Source organism: Heterodontus francisci, chromosome 13 (genome assembly GCF_036365525.1).
Source record: "Heterodontus francisci isolate sHetFra1 chromosome 13, sHetFra1.hap1, whole genome shotgun sequence".
NCBI lineage: Eukaryota > Metazoa > Chordata > Chondrichthyes > Heterodontiformes > Heterodontidae > Heterodontus > Heterodontus francisci.
Genome location: NC_090383.1, coordinates 92546798 through 92570211, shown reverse-complemented (window position 1 = coordinate 92570211; position 23414 = coordinate 92546798). Strand labels below are relative to the sequence as shown.

The following is a 23414-nucleotide window of genomic DNA, read 5'->3' as shown; positions in this document are numbered from 1 at the left end:
AAGGTGAGTCATGATACACAAGTCATGAAACTTAGAGAGTTCAATGCTGGTCAGAAGAGCTTGGTGAAAAATCACCAAAGTCATAAGGAGAAGTATGTGTTTGGAGTTGTTACAAAAAGACTAGGTGCATTCATATATCTAGTGAAGATTGAAGAGAGATTCTGTCAGTGTCATATAGATCATTTGCTTGAAAGAGGAAATTTGCCGAAGGGACAGTATGGGGAATCTCCTATAGTCCAAGTTCCTACCGTCCCAAGTGAAAGTCAGAAAAAAAGTGAAAGTCACAAAGAAACTGAAATGTTGCCGGTATCACAGAATCCACTGGTAGAGCAAAGGGAGTTAGGGTCTTTGATTAAGACTAATCAATCAATTTCACAGTCCTAACCATTAAGTGGAGTTGGTAGTCAAAGTTCAGGGATGGCATAGTCTGAGCTGTTGAGAGTGTAATACTACTTGTTCCCTTGGTAAGTTAACCGTTGCAAGAGTCACAGGACTGCAAGTAATGTTCAAAGAAAATGTGAGTTTTTATTATAACTTTTTACTAGGACATATATACAAACAGTTACTGCACGAGCCACATCTAAAAACATCTCACTCTGTCAGGCTACACCCACAATTCCCTGGTCATGTGTGTCGCGACATCACTTCCTCCGGTGACCTTCACTTACAGCTTCTTAAGGTGGTCCTCTTAAGGTTATCTCGTAACATCCCCCATTTTTTCCAAAGATAAAAACATATGGACAATAAACAATGATGTTGTGGTTCAGACTAACTATGCATGATAGAAAAAGGTTATTTACAAGGAAGCAAGTTTAACACTCTCTAAAACATAGAGGAGGTTTGCTTATTAGTCCTGATCTTGTTATCAACCTTTCCCCAGAGCTGAGTTCGTCTTGACGACTCCTCTGAGACTTTGGTGGCTCAGAACTTTGGTTGGCATGTTCTTGCTCTGTGCTCATAGCTTCTGTATGTTCATCTTCAGACTTTGTCTTTGAATGTGTGTGTGATGCTGCAGCGTTGTCACACATAGTGTTGTCGTACAATAGACTTCAGTTCTGTTTGAGAATCGCACCATTGTGTGTCTGGTCCTCATATGATCTGGGCTGGTCACATATCCTAGCAGCCTCTGCAGAATACCAAGTTCCTGATGCACGTTTGAGGACACTGACCTTCTGTCCGACTCGGAACCGAACTCATTCTGGTCCTGCTCACCTGTTATGCGATACCTTCATCTTCCCTTGTTTAAAAAAATTAGAAAAATGATGACTGGCAACATCGCCAATCATTGGCAATCCCTCTGGTCTCCGGGTACTTGCTGCAACGAGCTGAAGCTCGAGGAAAGACTCCTGGTCATCTCGCCTCTTCTTGTCAAGACTCCCAGCCTTTATGTTACCTTTTACATGGACCCACCAGATACACAATTTTGATATTTTCTATCATCTTTGGTGTGTTACCTACTTCATGTATTGTGACAATACGTAGACCTCGGTATACTGAAAGTTCTGCGACAGCTGGTCCCGTTGTGCCTACAATAAAAAAAATTTGTGGTAGCCATTTGGAGGTCCCATAGCTGCACTGTAATATTATCGTTCCAATGCACTTGATTGGAGAACTATTGTACACAGTCAGCCTAGCCATGGTGGCCATACCAGAGATTCCCATATCTGTAAGTACATATCCTTCAGTATAGGGATGGGCAGAATATTTGCACTTACTACGGTGTTGATTTTTACTCTGAGCTTATGCTTGCCACTCTTCTGCCGATCATGACAAATGCGTCCGATTGCCTAATAGCAGTGACACATTGATCCAAATTGACTATATGAAATGCTTGCTTGTTGTTAGCGTGAGTGCGTTCTTCATCTGCATCCTCTTGGCAATCTGTCTGCCTGGTGACCTGATGTACCTGTTTCGGCTTTTGTTGTGTGTTGGCATACCTTTTGCTGTGTTTGCCATCCTGTCTCGGAGACGTTCTCTCTGCATGTGATCTGCCACTATTCCTGTGTGCACTTTCTGAGCTCATCATTCTGTACTGCTTTGCCCAATGACCTCGCATGCCACAAGCTTTGCACAGGTCCTGGTACATCAGACAACTGTGAATTGGGTGTGTCAGGCCACAAGGCGATCTTGTCGGACCAATTTGATTGAATTTTTTTTAACAAGTAACAAGGAAGATTGTTGAGGAGGGTGCAGTTGATGTGGTCTACATGTATTTTAGCAATGTTTTTGACAAGGTCCCACATGGCAGACTGGTTAAAAAAAAATAAAAAGCCCATTGGATCCAGGGAAATGTAGCAAGGTGGATACAAAAATTGGCTCAGTGGCAGGAAACAAAGGGTAATTGTTGATGGATGTTTTTGCGACTAGAGGGCTGTTTCCAGTGGCATTCCGCCGGGCTCTGTACTGGATGCCCTGCTTTTATGGTATATATTAACGATTTGGATGTAAATGTAGGGGGACTGATCAAGAAGTTTGCAGATGGCAAAACGGTTGGCTGTATGGTAGATAGCGAGGAGGATAGCTGTCGACTGCAGGAAGATATCAATGGACTGGTCAGGTGGACAGAAAACTGGCAAATGGAATTCAACCTGGAGAAGTGTGAGGTGAGGCATTTGGGGAGGTTAAACAAGGCAAAGGAATACACGATTAATAGGAGAATACGGAGAGGTGTAGAGGAAGTGAGGGACCTTGGAGTGAATGTCCACAGATCCCTGAAGGTAGTAGGACAGGTTGATAAGGTGGTTAAGAAGGCATTTGGAATCAAAGAACAAAGAAAATTACAGCACAAGAACAGGCCCTTCGGCCCTCCAAGCCTGCGCCGATCCAGATCCTGTCGCCTATTTTCTCAGGGTCTGTATCTCTTTGCTTCCTGCCCATTCATGTATCTGTTTAGATACATCTTAAAAGACGCTATCGTGCCCGCGTCTACCACCTCCGCTGACAACGCGTTCCAGGCACCCACCACCCTCTGCGTAAAGAACTTTCCACGCATATCCCCCCTAAACTTTTCCCCTCTCACTTTGAACTCGTGACCCCGAGTAATTGGATCCCCCACTCGGGGGGAAAAAGCTTCTTGCTATCCACCCTGTCTATACCCCTCATGATTTTGTACACCTCAATCAGGTCCCCCCTCAACCTCCGTCTTTCTAATGAAAATAATCCTAATCTACTCAACCTCTCTTCATAGCTAGCGCCCTCCATACCAGGCAACATCCTGGTGAACCTCCTCTGCACCCTCTCCAAAGCATCTACATCCTTTTGGTAATGTGGCGACCAGAACTGCACGCAGTATTCCAAATGTGGCCGAACCAAAGTCTTATACAACTGTAACATGACCTGCCAACTCTTGTACTCAATACCCCGTCCGATGAAGGAAAGCATGCCGTATGCCTTCTTGACCACTCTATTGACCTGCATTGCCACCTTCAGGGAACAATGGACCTGAACACCCAAATCTCTCTGTACATCCAAATCTCTCTGTACATCAATTTTCCCCAGGACTTTTCCATTTATTGTATAGTTCACTCTTGAATTGGATCTTCCAAAATGCATCACCTCACATTTGCCCGGATTGAACTCCATCTGCCATTTCTCTGCCCAACTCTCCAATCTATTTATATTCTGCTGTATTCTCTGACAGTCCCCTTCACTATCTGCTACTCCACCAATCTTAGTGTCGTCTGCAAACTTGCTAATCAGACCACCTATACTTTCCTCCAAATCATTTATGTATATCACAAACAACAGTGGTCCCAGCACGGATCCCTGTGGAACACCACTGATCACACATCTCCATTTGAGAAACTCCCTTCCTCTCTGTCTCCTGTTGCCCAGCCAGTTCTTTATCCATCTAGCTAGTACACCCTGGACCCCAAGTGACTTCACTTTCTCCATCAACCTACCATGGGGAACCTTATCAAATGCCTTACTGAAGTCCATGTATATGACATCTACAGCCCTTCCCTCATCAATCAACTTTGTCACTTCCTCAAAGAATTCTATTAAGTTGGTAAGCCATGACCTTCCCTGCACAAAACCATGTTGCCTATCACTGATAAGCCCATTTTCTTCCAAATGGGAATAGATCCTATCCCTCAGTATCTTCTCCAGCAGCTTCCCTACCACTGACGTCAGGCTCACCGGTCTATAATTACCTGGATTATCCCTGCTACCCTTCTTAAACAAGGGGACAACATTAGCAATTCTCCAGTCCTCCGGGACCTCACCCGTGTTTAAGGGTGCTGCAAAGATATCTGTTAAGGCCCCAGCTATTTCCTCTCTCGCTTCCCTCAGTAACCTGGGATAGATCCCATCCGGACCTGGGGACTTGTCCACCTTAATGCCTTTTAGAATACCCAACACTTCCTCCCTCCTTATGCCGACTTGAACTAGAGTAATCAAACATCTATCCCTAACCTCAACATCCGTCATGTCCCTTTCCTCGGTGAATACCGATGCAAAGTACTCGTTTAGAATCTCGCCCATTTTCTCTGACTCCACGCATAATTTTCCTCCTTTGTCCTTGAGTGGGCCAATCCTTTCTCTAGTTACCCTCTTGCTCCTTATATATGAATAAAAGGCTTTGGGATTTTCCTTAACCCTGTTTGCTAAAGATATTTCATGACCCCTTTTAGCCCTCTTAATTCCTCGTTTCAGATTGGTCCTACATTCCCGATATTCTTCCAAAGCTTCGTCTTTCTTCAGCCGCCTAGACCTTATGTATGTATGAAAATGTATGAAAAGTTTAGGGGGGATATGCGTGGAAAGTTTTTTACGCAGAGGGTGGTGGGTGCCTGGAACGCATTGCCAGCGGAGGTGGTAGACGCGGGCACGATAGCGTCTTTTAAGATGTATCTAGACAGATACATGAATGGACAGGAAGCAAAGAGATACAGACCCTTAGAAAATAGGCGACATGTTTAGATAGAGGATCTGGATCGGCGCAGGCTTGGAGGGCCGAAGGGCCTGTTCCTGTGCTGTAATTTTCTTTGTTCTATGCTTCCTTTTTCCTCTTAGCTAGTTTCACAATTTCACCTGTCATCCATGGTTCCCTAATCTTGCCATTTCTATCCCTCATTTTCACAGGAACATGTCTTTCCTGCACGCTAATCAACCTCTCTTTAAAAGCCTCCCACATATCAAATGTGGATTTATCTTCAAACAGCTGCTGCCAATCTACATTCCCCAGCTCCTGCCGAATTTTGGTATAGTTGGCCTTCCCCCAATTTAGCACTCTTCCTTTAGGACCACTCTCGTCTTTGTCCATGAGTATTCTAAAACTTATGGAATTGTGATCACTATTCCCAAAGTAGTCCCCTACTGAAACTTCAACCACCTGGCCGGGCTCATTCCCCTACACCAGGTCCAGTATGGCCACTTCCCAAGTTGGACGATTTACATACTGCTCTAGAAAACCCTCCTGGATGCTCCTTACAAATTCTGCTCCATCTAGACCTCTAACACTAAGTTAATCCCAGTCAATGTTGGGAAAATTAAAATCTCCTATCACCACCACCCTGTTGCTCCTACATCTTTCCATAATCTGTTTACATATTTATACCTCTATCTCACGCTCACTGTTGGGAGGCCTGTAGTACAGCCCCAACATTGTTACCGCACCCTTCCTATTTCTGAGTTCTGCCCATATTGCCTCACTGCCCGAGTCCTCCATAGTGCCCTCCTTCAGCACAGCTGTGATATCCTCTTTGACCAGTAATGCAACTCCTCCACCCCTTTTACCTCCCTCTCTATCCCGCCTGAAGCATCGATATCCTGGGATATTTAGTTGCCAATCGTGCCCTTCCCTCAACCAAGTCTCAGTAATAGCAATTACATCATACTCCCAGGTACTAATCCAAGCCCTAAGTTCATCTGCCTTACCTACTACACTTCTTGCATTAAAACAAATGCACCTCAGACCACCAGTCCCTTTGCGTTCATCATCTGCTCCCTGCCTACTCTTCCCCTTAGTCACGCTGACTTCATTATCTAGTTCCTTACAGGCTTTAGTTACTACCTCCTTACTGTCCACTGACCTCCTCATTTGGTTCCCATCCCCCTGCCACATTAGTTTAAACCCTCCCCAACAGTGTTAGCAAAAGCACCCCCAAGGACATTGGTTCCAGTCCAGCCCAGGTGTAGACCGTCCAATTAGTAATAGTCCCACCTCCACGAGAACCGGTCCCAATGTCCCAAAAATCTGAACCCCTCCCTCCTGCACCATCTCTCAAGCCACGCATTCATCCTGACTATTCTTTCATTTCTACTCTGACTAGCATGTGGCACTGGTAGCAATCCTGAGATTACTACCTCTGAGGTCCTACTTTTTAACTTGGCTCCTAACTCCCTAAATTCTGCTTGTCGGACCTCATCCTTTCCTTTAATTAGCTGAGGTATAAAATATAAGAGCAGGGAGGTTATTCTGGAACTTTAGAAATCATTGGTTAGACCACAACTTGAGTACTGTGTGCAGTTCTAGTCACCTCATTACCTCAAGGATGTAGTTGCACTAGAGAGAGTACAGAGGAGATTTATGAGGATGTTGCTGGGACTGGAAAAATGCAGCTATTGGAGTTGTTCTCCTTGGAACAGAGAAGGCTGAGGGGAGATCTGATTGAAATGTACAACATTTTGAGTGGTCTGGATAGATTGGATGTGAAGTGAATTAGCAGAGAGGTCGGTGACTAGGGTGCATAGATTTAAAGTGATTGGTAGAAAGATTAGAGCGGAGATGAGGAACATTTTTTTCACCCAGCGGGTGGTGGAGGTGTGGAAATCACTGCCTGAAAGGATAGTAGAGGCAGAAACTCTCAACTCATTTAAAGGGTGCCTGAATATGCACCTCAAGTGCTGTAGGCTGCATGGCTACGTACCAAATGCTGGAAGGTGGGATTAAACAGAGTGGCTCGTTTTTTGGCCAGTGCAGACACAAATGGCCTGATGGCCTCTTTTTGTGCTGTAAACCTTCTATGATTCTAAGGTTTAGCAGACTTCTGAGCGTTGATTACCATACCAATTGTCATAGCTGCCTCCAATGCTTGTAACTGTTGGTGTCCAGCCATGATGGCTTCAAATTTCCTTCCATTCTTGAAATAGTGACCTTTCTTCTTCTTGAGCAGGTCTTCTTGAAAGGCCTCTGGTGGGGTAGATGTGATTACTAGCTCTATAATCAGTTCTGACAATTCGATATCTGCAAAGTCACATTCTTGAGCTTTGTCTTGGCACCTTGCAACAAACTGGCCAATGGGCTCATCTTTCCTTTTCTGGTAGATCATAAGATCAAGCGCATGGACTCAGAAATTTACCTTCACCTTGACTTGTTGCTCCAGGAATGTCCATGGCTTGCTAGGGTCCTTCTGATCTGCAACTGATGAAATGATCCATGGCAGGCCGTTCTAACCCAAAGCGATCTTAATCTTGATGGATTGTTTCCCTGGTTCGCTCACTTCTTGATTCAGCAAACACAGTTCCATTCGCTGTTGAAGCAGTTTAAATTCAGATGCTATATCTGATGCCTTCCAATCTGTAGCTGAATATCTGAAAGCCATTGTCTTAATAATCCTACTTTTTTATAAATATAGAACTTTTTACAGTTTTCGTTTTCACAGGCATACATTTTTCTTGTTTCGACAGATTCGTTTTCTGCATGCTTGCCCCATTAAGCATGAGACGACATATTTTTTAAACAGAGAGCAGTTTTTTGTTTGCACAGCTTGTCTGATTGTTTACACCGCTCATTTTTTTAAACTGTAAGACAGCTTTGTTTATACAGGCTGGTTCGTTTTCTTTTAACTGTGAGCATTTTTTTTAAACCGAGCAGTTTTTTTAGAAGGCTGCAGCTTGCAATACTGGTAGCTGCCACAATCAGGCTTTCTCACTGTGCTGTGAACCTCCAGTGGTGCTGTTGAGTTCTTCCCTCTCTTTTGGCTTATGCCCCCTCCACAAAGCAAAAATAAAAACAGGTAAACTAAAGCAGTAATGGCTTCAGCTACTGCTTTTCAAATTCTTCGACCCCCCACTGCCAAATTAGTTGAAAGCTCTGATCCCCTGGAAAATTGATGACTGTACTCAGAGTTTCAACACCTCCCAGGTCCTGTCTATGGTCCTAGCTCACTGCACTATTGTAGGGTCTTCTACCAGCAACTCTCCAGGATCTTCAGCCACTCCAGATAGGCAATCAGGTGTTCCTTGTTTTCTCTTAGTATGGTCTTCAGGAAAAATAAATATTGCCATGATGTAATATTTGGTGGTCTTCGGAAAAAATAAGTCCCACCCCTGCCACCCTATAATATTACTTGTCCCTTTGGTATGTGTACTATTGTAAGATTCACTGGACAGCAAGTAATATCCAAAGAATCTGTGGGTTTTTATTATAACTTAACTAAAACATATATATATACTTACTGCATGAGCCACATCTGAACACATTTCAGTCTGTTGGGCTGCACCCATAACTCCCTGGTCATGTGTGACACAACATTACTTCCTCTGGTGATCTTCACTTACAGCTTCTTAAAATGGCCATCCCACAGAGCAGAGTCAAGCTAGTGGAAATGGAAGAAAAGAGAAAGAAGCCAGATAGCTTAATTGAAAGTATGTAGAAAAGAAGAAAAAAATAAATTGTTCTTTTCATTACTTCTTTTCAAATGTTATTTTTGTTAAAGACATACTGGTATTAAGGAAAAACAATTTTTTATTTACATGTAAATTACTCTGGAAACATTGGTCATAAATGCTTTAGTTGTGATTACAGTACCAACAAGCAGGCAACACAACCTGTTAAATTTCAGGTATTATTGTATACTGGGAAATTATGTATATGTACCATTTTACATTTTAATGTATAAGTTGTTTTTTTAAAATTGGGGAGCGAGTATATTGCAGTAGCTGAGCATTTTGTTATACTGCCCCCTCTGCTGCCCTCTCTGTTGGGGAGGTGTATACTCTACTGCCCTCTGTTTTGGGGAGGTGGTAATAAAGTTTGTTCAATAATGGCTGCTTGCTGTGAGTCCACATGTTAGCCTACTCAGTGCAATGCACAACACAGACATGTAGTGCAGCTGTGGTTGTTTGATTGCTGTGTCTGTACAAGCTACCACATGCTGCAGTTGTTACACACCATCTGCACTGCCACCCCTATCTAATTTTTAAAAATGTAATTAATTAAAGTTTATGGGCTGAATTTTACACGCCCCAAACAGCAGGATGGCAGCGGGTGGGTAGCGTAAAATGGAGCAGGAGGCTCCGGGAACCCTTCCCGACCTGCTCCCACCTCCACCACCACTTTACGCAGGGCGGCAGCGGTGAAAAACAGCCTGCCCCCCACAGGCCAATCAAAGCCCTTAAGTGGCCACTTAAAGGCCTTTGCCTGCCTCCACAGGGATTTTACCCGTGGCTAGTCGGACGGCCGAGGCCAAAGGGAAGCCGCCTGACAAAAGCAGGCGGTTCTCTGACGGCCCGGCTGGGGGGCCCTCATGATCGAGTACCCTGTGCCTGATGGAGGGCCGCCCCCACTGCTCGAACCACCTCCAACACCCAACACGCACCCCCCCAACCACCTTCGCCTCACTGGGGCCCGACCGATCACTCCCAGTGAGGCAACAAAAACTTACCTTTGTTCTGGGCTCCCCAACATCATCATCTTCAATAAAAGCAAAATACTGCAGATGCTGAAAATCTGAAATAAAAACAAGAAATGCTCGAACCACTCAGCAGGTCTGACAGTACCTTCTGAAAAGGGAAGCAGAGTTAACGTTTCGGGTCAGTGACCCTTCTTCGGAACTGACAAATATTAGAAAAGTCACAGGTTATAAGCAAGTGAGGTGGGGGTGGGGCAAGAGATAACAAAGGAGAAGGTGTAGATTGGACCAGGCCACATAGCTGACCAAAAGGTCATGGAGCAAAGGCAAACAATATGTTAATGGTGTGTTGAAAGACAAAGCATTAGTACAGATTAGGTGTTAACGGACTGAATATTGAACAGCAGCAAGTGCAAACCTGAAAAAAAACAGTGGGTAAGCAAAGTGAACAAACTAAGATGAAATGAAATAACTGCAAAAAAAAAAGATTGTAAAAAATGTAAAAAAGAATGTAAAAAAGAAAAAAAGAAAAAATAACTAAAAATGAAAGTAAAATGGGGGCTGTCATGCTCTGAAATTATTGAACTCAATGTTCAGTCCAACAGGCTGTGGTGTGCCTAATCGGTAGATGAGATGCTGTTCCTCGAGCTTGCGTTGATGTTCACTGGACCACTGCAGCAATCCCAGGACAGAGATGTGAGCATGAGAGCAGGGGGGAGTGTTGAAATGGCAAGCAACCGGAAGTTCAAGGTCCTGCTTGCGGACTGAGCGGAGATGTTCCGCAAAGCGGTCACCCAGTCTGCGCTTGGTCTCCCCAATGTAGAGGAGACCACACTCTGAGCAGCGAATACAGTATACTACATTGAAAGAAGTACAAGTAAATCGCTGCTTCACCTGAAAGGAGTGTTTGGGGCCTGGGATAGTGAGGAGAGAGGAGGTAAATGGGCAGGTATTACACCTCCTGCGATTGCAGGGGAAGGTGCCATGGGACGGGGACGAGGTGGTGGGGGTAATGGAGGAGTGGACCAGGGTGTCGCGGAGGGAATGATCCCTTCGGAATGCTGACAGGGGAAGGGAGGGGAAGATGCGACTGGTAGTGGCACCACGCTGGAGGTGGCGGAAATAGCGGAGGATGATCCTTTGGATATGGAGGCTGATGGGGTGGAAAGTGAGGACAAGGGGAACCCTGTCATCTTCTTCAAGCTGGGCTGTAGTCCCAGCAATGGCCACCACTCCCGGTGGCGCTGCTGGGACAGTTAGCTGCCAGCCCGCTGATTGGCCGGCAGCTCTATTAGGCGGGACATCCTACATTAAGCGGGTGGAAGTCCTGTCTCACATCAATTGAAGCCTGGGGATGCGACCCGTATTTTGCAGGTCCCCAGGCAGAAGCTGGATCGCCACATGTTTTACTTGGTGGCCGGCTCCCGTCTGCCAGGGTTAAATCCTGGATTCCGTATATAATCAACATGGCTTATAATAGTTTATTTTTTATCTAATTACTTGATTTAATTTAAGTTACAGGTAAATTAAATTAATTATTTACCTGTAATGTGAACCACTGCAAGTATCGGAGGCAAAAAGCAGCACCTCCCTCCCCCTCTGCACCAAATTCCCACTCTCACCAATTTCCTAACCTTTACATAATAATCAATGCAAAATACTGCAGATGCTGGAAATCTGAAATAAAAACAAGAAATGCTGAAAATACTCAGCAGGTCTGGCAGCATCTATGAAGAGAGAAGCAGAGTTAGTGTTTCCGGTCAGTGACTCCTTCATCAGAACAGGCAAATGTTGGAAATGTAACTTTTACACTTTGTTATGATGCACTCTGATTACGACCAATCTGTGCATCAGCAGATAAATATTTAATTTTATACACCCCTTCAAACCACACCCAAGTTACAAGTGCTCATTCAGTTTCCTGTTCACAGTGTTACGACCAGGTGAGAAAGGTTTCTAGGGGTGTCTTTCATCCTTCACCTGATCTTATTGTTAACAGGATTTAATTTTTAAACACACTGTGTTTTGAGCTCGCCCTTGGTGAATCCTTGTTCGCCACTTTCCAATTGTAAGGCAAAGAAATGAGCACAAACAGGCTTTCTTAGGTTTAAAGAAGAAAAGTGACATTTATTAAAACTGAAACTTAAATTCTAATTCCGTTAATGCCTAAGGATAAATGCCGCGCCCCGCGCTAGCATGCATACGCGATATGCACATGCAAACAGAGACAGAAAAGAGCAGAAGAAAAATATAAAGTCGAGAGGTTTGAGGCAATATCACAAGAGTTTCTTGTTACTGTGCTTCGAGCTCAATATAGTCCTTTTGTAGGTAGTCTTGCTTTTCGTTGGGGCCCAGTATTCTTCTTAAACCTTGTCCACTGTAGAAGACTTTACTCTCTTGGGGTTCATGTGTCTTCAATGGGTCCTCAGTTCCATGAGAAAGAGATGGGAGCAGACAGGAGAGAGATGTTCTCAGTCCAGGAGCAAATAGCTTTCTGAGTTCAAGTTCTCTGTGGTAAGTTCAAATTTAAAAAGCTCCCAACAACCAGTTAGTCATGTAACTAAACTGGTCTGTTTGTGTATTTGGCCATCTTAGCAGTTAACCTGGAATGCTCGCCTCTCAACCTTCAACGTCTGCTAATCAAAAGTCCATTGTGGATTAAATTGGAGCAGGGAGTGGCCCCTTTGTTCTTTCCAAGTACTGTCTCTTACTATGCAAAAATGTCTTTCCAGTCAAGGGTCTGGTGGTTTTTTTTAAACAACAGGTTCTTTCTTTACTCTAGTAACAGTTTAAAAAATCAATGTTCATGTGACGAAACTAATATGTCTCATTCTTGGCAGGTGGGGGCCTGCATGACAGCAGTAATTAGCCCCTATTCAGGCAGTCACTGATTGACTGTAAGCCATTAGTTGCCATAGGCAGTTTCTGTGAAGTGTTGACTAACTTACAATTTCTTTTACAGTTTTTAAAGTTCTAAGTTAAATTTAAAAAAAAACAAATTTCAGCTTGAAACTACTCACCCAATACTTACCAGAGTTCCACTCTCACCAATTTTCCAACTTCTACATTGTTTATGATACATTCCTTTATGACCATTCTATGCAACCACTCTGTGTATCAGCCGATAATTTAGTTTAGTTTTATACACCTTTTTGAGCCACACCCAAGTTACAAGTGCTCACTCAGCTTCCTGCTCATAGTAATTAGCCCCTATCCAGGCAGTAGGCCCAACACAGGTTTCTTTTGAAAGGGGAATTACTTGAGAACCTGCTTGTTTCCCTCTGGCTTCCTTTTAAGAAAATGTACGTATTAGAAGCCATCAAAATATCTGATGACACCATGCTTACATATTCATTTGTCATCTCAAAATCCATCTTTAACTTTAATTTTTATTCTACAGAGATGATTTTAACTTTTAACTTGGTGTGTCAGCCAGGAATTAGCTGGGAGCAGCCCTAAAATCAGAGTGCTGCAGTTACTGGGTTGATCCTGCTGCCCGCTATTTTGCCCAGGGCCTTTACAATGGCGGGGCTGGCACCCACCTGAATCGAGCAGAAGCCAAATTAAACTATACAAATTGTGGGAGCGCACGTTGGACCCCACTTTCAATTTTAAGATACAAGTGTACAAGTGGGATGACCTAACTAGGAGTTCTTAAAGGGACAGCTGGTGGCTACACACAAAGCAGCCCAGGAAATACCTAATTCCATTCTTTAGATGGGGCCAGGAGAAGCAGGATTGATCCTCCTGGCCCACACCAAACATCTGAGCCCCTAGAAGCACATTTGAGTCCCTACTCCCAACCCCTGGAATCACTTCCCCACCACAGGCTCTAGCTGTTGGCTGGCTCCGCGAATGAGCTAGCCAGTTTCCTCCCCTCCCAGAAGCGGTGAGCTGCAGCAGGACCCCCATTCTAATACCTGGAGCTCACTGGAAGAAGGGAAATGAGAGTCAAGGTTTCTAAGTGGCTTAGGCCTGAGCAAGTTCATGTTGCTGCCTGTTCTACGTCGGTAGTTAAAATTGGGCACTGGCTTCTTTTCAAAATGGGACCATTGGAGAGAATATGTGCAATTGTGCATCTATCTCAGTAATTAAAAAAGTTGTTCGATTAAATTTTAATTACACTTCACTAGTAATTTCCTCTCTTACAACACCACGCTCTTCTTGAGTGTGGGTATATTGCAAACTGTATGTCCATGTAAACATAAACATTGCCTTTTCACCTCAGTAAGTTAAAAAATCTTTTTAGTAGATTTTAACCAAACTTCACAAGTGACTTCCTCTCATCAGGCACAGGTATCCTTTCGAAAATGGGCATGCTGGGAATTGATCCTCTATCTGGTCTCCAAAAATCAGGTAGGGTATTTTTTGTCAAAAGGCACAAACACGTGAAATTTTAAATCTGTTTTATGATTAACAGCCTGTAAAACTAATACATAATTTTACAACTTTGTGATAGTTACACCAGACGCTTCCAAGCTCCTTTAGAATCACCTTTCTTACCTTTCGCAGCTACTGCAAAGCTCCACCTTTTAACTCTTTAAATGACACTTTTGCAACTATTTCAACTCGTCTTTATTGTGACTGATATTCTTATTAGTTTATAACAGACAGAAGAGAAGAAGATAGAAAACTAGAAGGAAATAGTCACAGTGCATCCACTCTGTTGTCAGATACTGATCGTTATTATTGTGCAGTCTTACTGTCCTGAAGTTACGGTTGATATTCTTTTGTATAGAATATTCTAATCTCCTATAAACACCATCTTGATCTAATTTTTTGTTGCTTTGGAAAGTTTCCACAAAATTGTGCATTTGTTGAAAACTTGATGTATTTTCTTCACATGCTACTTGAAGGTATATTCATTGCAATGCTGAGTTGTTGAGACTGATACTTGGAGATGGTGTTGTGCAGTGCCAAAGATGCAATTGTAACCCAGAGGAAAATAAGTGTGGCTTTCACCTGATGGATAATTTCCTTCATGATGCCAGGCAGACTGTTTTCATTGATTAGAGATGAACAGTGTCTTTTTCTTTCTAGAGCAGTGTTTTAGTCCTTTCTTTAGAGAGTTGTAACAAGAAGTTGTTATTCCCGATCCAAAATGTTGGCAGAACAATTGTTTTATGAAGTATATATAGACTTTAAAATGTTGCACTTACTCATCAGCTTCTTTTTATAACATTGTTGATGAATATTCATTTCTGCTCAACATCCCCTCTTTACAGAACTCTTGAAGAGGGCATAGTTTGATTAAAAGTTAACACAATATCAAACCAAACACAAAGATAAGGGCTTCTGGATGTACTGAAAGGGTTAATATTTGTTAAAATCTTCTAATGCATTCATAATCCTCTGTGATACTGAAATGATTCATTTGCCACCCACAGAGGATGTTGTTAAGACATGCAGCTGGAATCGAGGAGGTTGTGATTTTGATCCAGGTTTAACCTGAGACGTTGATAACATGAATTCGAGAGTGTGCTTGCTTGTGCTTTTCAAATGCCTGGCTACTACTGAGCTGCAAGATATCACAGGCTCTATTTAAAAAACTTTTTCTTGACAGTCCAAATACTTTTCTGCTCAGTTCTTTTTCTCTGTTTAGATGTAGCTGGAGCTTGTTTTGTGCCAGTAGCATCTTATTTGTGCCATTTTTGAACAATTCAGATGAATGCCAGTATAAATTGTGGGAGGGATTTGAATGTAAAATTCTGCAGCATCTTATTTTCAGTTGTTTGTGTGGGTGCAAAATGTGGGTTATAATTCAAAATGTATCTGTGTTTAAATTCCCCTTGTTAAATTTGCATTATGAGTCACGCCTTATGCATATTTAAATATCCCATATTATAATGTTGTCTATAAGGCACACCTTTTGTATATTTAAATTCCCCTGATCATAATATGGGCTTTAAGTCATACCTTTAAGTATATTTTGATTCCCCTTATTATAATATGATTTCCAAGTCATACCTTAAGTATATTTAATTCCTCTTATAATGTGGGGTATAAGTCACATCTTGTTCATATTTTCAATTCACCTTATTACAAGTGTATGACTTTATGCGCTGTTGTGAATTACAGTTTGTTTTAATGAGAATCAGGATTACGACATTGGTGCAATTTATAATCTATTTCAACATTAATTTACACCCAAACATCATGCTATGTTTCAAGCAGTGTAACTGTGATGCTAAGCAGAGAAAAAAAAGATTTTAAATTAGCTTTTTTATGTACTAAATTTTAGTATGAAGAAAAGAACTACCCGTTCACTAAATTTTGAGAAAATATACCCCTTAAATCTAACCTTTGGGAATTTTAAAATTTAATTAAAAAAAAATAGATGTAGAATCTGGGGCCTTCAGTTTTTGCGAGTAATGTTTAAATTATAACTTTTGCATATGCTGGGTCTGATTAGGTCTGGCACACTTAGTACAGCTACACATTCCACAACTATGGCATAGAGTATCCAAGCTTTTGAAAATAGGACCTGGTAACCGTAGTATCTCCTGTAAATGTGCGTTCTGAAAGTAGGATTAATTAACTACACTCGAAGTCCTCTTAGAAAGTGCACCAATGAGTTTCTTTCTTTTAGTAATGAATACCTCGTACACCTTTTGAATTATGCATCTTCTTTAATCATGCAGCACTGGCAACATATCATTTCTATACATTTTTATTTCTAATTATATCGTGAAATGAGAATATGGAAAAATTTATCAAGTTGTAGAATATTACTTTGTTCCCTGATTTTTATTGTTCATATTAATTCCATTGTCCCTCCCCATAACCATTTCTCAATATTTTTTCGCCCATTTTTAGTGTATTGCACCCTGTCCTGATTGAGAACAGTCTAAGTAGGCAGTCTAATATGAGGATTCTACCAATTTTTCTTTATAACTAGGGGTAGTTCAAGGCTGCCATGTGTTAACTTGCATTCTCTCTTCCTTTGTGGAAGTCCTCCTCCAAGTGATCCCATTGAGGTCTGTATGAGGAAAGTCAGTGTTTGAGGAATCATGAGTATGAATGTCCAGTCTACCACTCCATGGCGCATTTTGTTCCCAACAGGAAAGTATGAATCGTAAACCTGTACTTTTTAAAAAAAAAATTGGTATAGAAACATTGCTGTGCTTCACCAGAGATAATTGCCAGGAAATTAGGCTTGCGCTAAAGCCCATGTCAACTTTGGCTTATTTAAATGTCATGTGTGAGCTGCAGCTTTCTGACTGGGAAGGGCAGGCAATCAACCAGCACCTTTGCTGAGCAAACCGGACGGTCAAATATGTGGGGTAGGGGAATGAGAAAAGCCCAGGGGAAGGGGGCCTCAAAAGTGCCAGCAGTGGACTGCGTTTTGTTTTGTGGGCCCTATAAAAATAAAAACTGATAATTTCCTCTGCCTCCTTTGAGCAGCCTTGAGCTGCCATTTTAAGGATTTCTGGTTAGACTGCCCTATGCCTGGTGCAACGAGACAGAGCATGCTCTGCCCATTTGTATCTGAATTTCACATTCGGAGTCTTAGAACCAGTGTAGGACCCCAGATGCATATTTAAAGAAGCTAACGCCTGTTTCAGATGGGTGCCCCGGGGCAGGATTTTCAGGCCAGAGCAAGGTCGAGAACAGAGGCGGACAAGGACTGAAAATATCGGCACCAGCCAGTATGCTGGCTTCCCAGTGCCAGCCGTTATGGGGGAGGCCGCTTTGGGGTCCAATAAGGCACAATCAGGCTCATTAACAGCCTTGTTAATGGTAGGTAAGTGAGGCTAAGTGGGAATTTCCAGTCAGCCTCCAGTTTTCCCGACGAGATAGGGGAGGGCAGGCTGGGGAGGGCCAGCACTCCAGGCAGGCCAAGAGGCCCTACCTGCCTCCATGCGTGGGGGTGCAGCCAGAGGCCTCCCTGTAGAGAGGCTGTCCCTCCCGCAGTGCTGGCATAGCTGCTTTTTCTATTTTTTAGTTAATTTTTTTTCAAAATTGCTGAAGTGCCCTATCAGTTAGTTACCCTTTACTACAGCCGGCTACTTGTCTGAAGCTGGTAGGTCTCTGATTGGCCCTCCAGCTTCAAGAGCCCGCCTGCTGCCCTTAGTTGGACAGGGAACCTGTCTCCATGCCAATTAAGTGGGTGCCCTGGTCAAAATCCCACATAGTGTCTGTTTCTCCCTGAGGGCGGGTTTGGGACCCGGAAACTGTCCCAGCTCCTGTTTCCCACCTGCAAAGCGAAAATTCAGCCCAAGACTTTTGAAAAGTTGCCCAAGCCAATATGGTACTGACTCAGTTTGAACACAGCATATCATGACATGACATTTGGAGGGCTTACGCTGATTTTATGCTGGGAAAATGGGCAGCCGTGAGTTGAACTTCTCCCCCTATTTTGTTAGCTCAGTCCTTCTGATTTTTTTCAGTAATCATTTTCTTGGTCTCTGCAGCACCAAAGGAGAATGAAGAACGTGTATTCAGAGAACGAATGCGGCCCAGGAAGAGACAAGGAGCTGTACGGCGCAGGGTCCATCAGGTCAATGGGCACAAGTTTATGGCCACCTACCTTAGACAGCCAACATATTGCTCACATTGCCGGGACTTTATTTGGTAAGAGCAAAAGAGTTGTTAAAGGCAAAAAACAACTATAAAGAATCACTACATTATGTTGCAACTTTTTTGCAGATGACCTGAGGTAATGCTTCTTTATGAGGTGCAAAACCACTAGTGTGAGTTTGTCACTTGAATGAAGACAAACCAACTGAAAAATATATATTCACTGCCCTACAAGCTTACATAGTGTATCGATCCTCAGTGCTGGCTCTGATATTTATCAAACTCTTGTGAACATTCATTATTGACATGGCTTGGTAAAAAGGAAGACTTGAAATCATGTTTTATTAACAGTTTTCACATTTCCAAAGATTGTGCTAAACAACAATGCATGTAAATAGGAGAATTTGATGAATAGTTGTGAAATAATAGTGCAGAGTAAATGGAGTATGTCAGGGAAAGAATGAGAACCTGTAAATATATTTGTAGTGCTATGTTGTAGATTGTATAGATAGCATATCCCAGAGTAAGCATTAGAAGCTTTTGGTTTTATTCTTTGATAAGAAAAGGTGTAATGCTTAAGTCCTCCATGGCAGTGTAATATAAATGACTGCATATAACAATGTTGTGTATTTTCGAACCCTAATTTGTAGTGTGACAGTACTGCAGCCTGTTTCAAAGTGGAGAAATGTTTACTTCAAAGTGAAAATATCAAAGGCCGTAGCCATACATAAATTTATGACTAAGCTGTGCTACATTACAGTTTGAGCATATGATAATGTAATTCATACAAAAGGTTTAGCTCAAAATTTTGGCTTTAAAATTTCATGGGGTGAGCTGTGTCAGATTTATGCCAGTGTGTCAAGAGCTATGCCCACTGATGCTGAACAGAGCTACATCTTCCAAAACCTCACTTTCTTCTTTTATCCACATCTAGTGAAGCATCTCCAGCACAAATCAAATGTAAAATGATAGTAAAGTACTGGGAGTGCTTGCAAATCAAAGTGCAGCCTTTAAAAAACAACAGTTAAGCAGGAAAGGATTTCGGTCACGAAGCTCCCTATTATGTGTCAATTTGCCCAATTTACAACAATGCTTTCCACTGGAGCATCTGGCAGCCAAAAAAGGGTCAAAGGCAATGGAATGTACAGAAGAGCACAAATTGTCATTGAGATTGACCTCCAAACCTATTATAGGAGAGTGAACACAGGAGAAACAGACTGCTGGGTCAGCATGGGAGGAAATGTTAAAAAGTAGTTTCTCGTGTCATACAGAGGGAGCTTGCACTGCCAACTATCTTACTGCCAGGCTTGCAGACGAGTACCATAATAAGTTAAATTACCTGACCAGGACAGGCATGTTAACCCATTGACCACTGTTCCTTTTCTTACTTGGGCACCATGGGCACTGGTACACTCTTCACTCTGTAAAATTAAGAGCTCCACAATTAACCCATCACAGTTATTGGGTTTCTTTTATTTTTTCATGGGATGTGAGTGTCGCTGGCTAGGACAGTATTTGTTGGCCATTCTAAATTGCCCTTGAGAAGGTTATGATGAGCTGCTCTCTTGAACCGCTGCAGTCCATCTGGTATAGACACATCCACAGTACTGTTAGGAAGAGAGTTCCAGGTTTTTGATCCAGTGATGGTGAAGGAATGGTGATGTTGTTCCAAGTGAGGATGCTGTGTGGCTTGGAGGGAAACTTGCAGATGGTGGTATTCCCATGCATCTGCTGCCTTTGGCCTTCTAGGTGGAAGAGATCGTGGGTTTGGAAAGTGCTATCAAAGGAGGCTTGGTGAGTTGCTGCAGTGCATCTCGTAGATGGTACACACTGCTGCCCCTGTACGCCGGGGTGGAGGGAGTGAATGTTTAAGGCAGTGGATGGAGTACCAATCAAGCAGACTGCTTTGTCCTGGATAATATCGAGCTTCTTGAGTGTTGTTGGAGCCACACTCATCCAGGCAAGTGGATAGTATTCCATCACATTCCTGATTTGTGCCTTGTAGATGCTGGACAGGCTTTGGGGAGTCAGAAGATGAGTTACTTACTGCAGAATTCTCAGCCTCTGATCTGCTCTTGTAGCCACAGTATTTATATGGCTGGTCCAGTTCAGTTTCTGGTCAGTGGTAACCCCCAGGAAATTGATGGGGCGGGGGAATTCAGTGATGGTAATGCCATTGAATGGATGAATAGATTCTCTTTTGTTGGAGCTGGTCATTGCCTGGCACTTGTGTAGTGCAAATATTACTCGCCACTTATCAGCCCAAGCCTGAATGTTGTCCAGGTCTCACTGCATGTGGACACAGACTGCTTCCGTTCTTCCACAGAAATCCACCACAGAAATGAACTATGAGGACGATGAAGGTGACAAGGATGATGGTGATGATCATGAGGAGGGAGTGGAATTTTCTGTCAAGCCTACCTATGAGTCCCTAGGCCAAAATAGTGTTCTATGTTCCTCTGCCACAACCACCTCAATTTTGCTGCTTCCGTCATTTTTTTATTTTCACTTCCATGCAGCAGCTCAGTTACTTTCACTTGGGGGTGTCTGGTGTTTAGATAGTATTAGTAAAGATGTGATACTGTATGAATCACAGAGCATAAGATAGCTACATAAGTGGATGAGGATGAGTCAACCTTCCAGTGCAGGATGACAATATGCCACCTTCACAAAATAGGGCAAGGAGACAACTGCCTATTGCTTCAGTGTTATGGAACCTAGTGCTTGAGGAACATTGCACCTACATAATGACTCTAGGGTCAAACTCAGAGGTTAGGGAGAGGGTTCTGTGGGGCAAGAAACGTCAAGATCAACTAGATGTCTTGCACTCCCACAAATAAGCAACAAGTGCAAGGTTGTTTAGGCAGAAAGCAAAAAAAAACTTATTTCCAAAAAGTTGTTCCCAGCTGCAGAAATTGTTAGTGAAACCTTCAGCAATCTTCAGGCTCAAATCTGCTCACTACTGCCTGTCTCAGCTGATCCTATCTACAAGGTAGATAGTAGCTGAAGTAAACATTGGTCCCTTAGAAGCAGAGACAGGAAAAATTATCATGCGGAATGAGGAAATGGCAGAGAGAGTGAACAAATATTTTGTGTCTGTCTTCACAGTAGAAGACACAAGTTGAATACCAGTAATGGAGGGTAACCTAGGGGCTAAAAAGAGTGAAGAAATTAACGTAACTAATATCAGTAGAGAAAAAGTGTTCGAGAAATTCAAGGGGCTAAATTCAGACAAATCCCCAGGACCTGATGGCCTACATCCTAGAGTTCTAAAAGAAATAGCTCCAGAGATAGTGACTGCGCTGGCTATGGTTTTCCAAAGTTCCCTAGACTCTGGAATAGACCCAGTAGATTGGAAGTTAGCAAATATAACACTGCTATTCAAGAAAGGAGGGAGAGAGAAAATGGGGAGCTACAGGCCAATTAACCTGACATCAGTTGTCCGGATGACTTCCTTGGCCACTTCCATCCGCACCTGCTTGGATGGACAGGCTGGCCTCCTCTTCCCATCCTTGTCAAACATTACCTCACTTCAGGTCCTCACATCCTGCAGTAGGACCTCCAGCTAAGATTCTAAGATTTGGGAGTGGGGCAGCCTTCCCAGGTCTCCTTTCCATTCCTGTAGGTGCTGAAACCACAGGGATCAATGTATAGTTCAGCCATTCTGACCCCTGCCTTTGACAGATTTGGCTGTTTCCCTGTTTGCGTGCCATAAAAAGTAGTTGCCCCAATTTTCTACAAAAGTCATGCTGAACACAGTTTGGAATTGTGGGAGCCTTCAGTTTAATGTCTCATTTATTGCAGTACAGTGAATTATTATTAATTTACAAATAAAATTCTATAAGGTTCTATAATATAATGGTTCGGCAGACAAAGATATATAGACAAAAGTACTAAATGTTAAAGTATCTTCTGTGCATACAGCACATGCTACTAAAGTGAAATTGGAGATAAAAAGAATTTCACCACACTTCACCTAAAACAGAATGCACAAAAGTAGTTTTTCGTAACAATTTTCTCTCACTGAAAGTTTTGACTCTTGCTGAGGTACCTTGATCAGGTAACTATTCTTCATCTGTGAATTCTGACACTGAGTTCAGCCATGGAAGGACATCTCATCCAAGCCAAGTCCTGACCAAAAATTCAGAAATACACAATTTCTAGAAGGATCATGATTAGAAATTTGCTTCTTATTTTCTTCTTCCTTGTGTAAGAGCAAACAGCCAATTGTAATGCCACAACTCCCTGACCCAGATGAGTCAGCTAACTTATCTTTTACTTCTAAACTAAGACAGAAGAACTATCACAACTTCTCCCTCTCCCAAGATTATGTATTGGGCCCTTAATTGAAGAGAAAGTCAAGCTGGCTACTAATGCCCTAGTTCCTGTTGTACTTTACTGTGCTGCCAAATGGTTGGATTTTTGTTATCGTGAAGTGTTATCCACAACCTGAAGCAAAAACACCTGAATGATTTTCCATGTGCAATGTCTATCTGCAAAGACAAGTTAAAGGGCTTCAAGGTAATCACTCTCGGAGTAGATTTACATGGCTAAATAACACATTAGTATAAAATTTTGTTCCTTAGTGTCCTCAACCAACCAAACTGTCAGCCATTTCTGATAATTCAAATTGAAAAGCTCAACCTGTCAATGGAAGGTTATAATCCTTGGACCTGTGAGTGTCTGTTGAAGATAGTATCTTTGACCTGTGTTACGACCAGGTGAGAAAGGTGTATAGGGGTATTTGACTGTCTTCACCTGGAAATGAGCATAAACAGGCTTTCTTAGGTTTAAAGAAGAAAGTGAAATTTTATTAAAACTTAAATTCTAATTTGGTCGCATCCCAAGCTAGCGTGCATATGCGATGCACACATGCAAATGGAGACAGAAAAGAGCAGAAGAAAAATAAAGTAAGAAAGTTTGAGGCAATCTCTGAAGAGGGGTTTTTACTGTGCTTCGAGCTTGCTGTAGTGTTTTGGAAACTTTACATCTGTAAAAACGTCATGTCATAGGTATATCTTTGGATAAGTAAAACAGTAAATTCAGTAACACATAAAATATTTGTTGTTACCAAGGTAACAGCTGGTGAACTACTGACACTAAGGCTCAACCTCCTGAGTCTTAATCAACCATTTGACAAGTGAGGGTAAACATCTATCCACATAAGACAGCAGGCACTAGTCATTTCATTAGCGCAAAAGAGCACTTTATTTAGCTGTGGTAGATATACCAATAAGTTTCTTAAATTCCATGCCATCTCTAAAGGGGCTTGATATTATGAGTTTGTTTCCACTGGCTGGAGAATTTAGAACACAG

At 42.5% G+C, this 23414-nt stretch overlaps 1 protein-coding gene across 6 annotated transcripts in view; it reads left to right on the top strand.

Annotated features, from left to right (window-relative positions):
- Window positions 1-23414, top strand: part of prkcea (protein kinase C, epsilon a) — a 640473-nt gene that overhangs the window by 371632 nt on the left and 245427 nt on the right. For 5 of the 6 annotated variants that reach the window (XM_068045193.1, XM_068045190.1, XM_068045194.1 and 2 more), the window contains exons 3-4: window positions 13869-13934; window positions 17993-18152. In XM_068045193.1, the coding sequence (XP_067901294.1) occupies window positions 13889-13934; window positions 17993-18152 (206 nt within the window). In that variant the 5' untranslated portion in view covers window positions 13869-13888. The remainder of the gene's footprint in view (window positions 1-13868; window positions 13935-17992; window positions 18153-23414) is intronic. The other variant, XM_068045191.1, reaches the window with a different exon arrangement.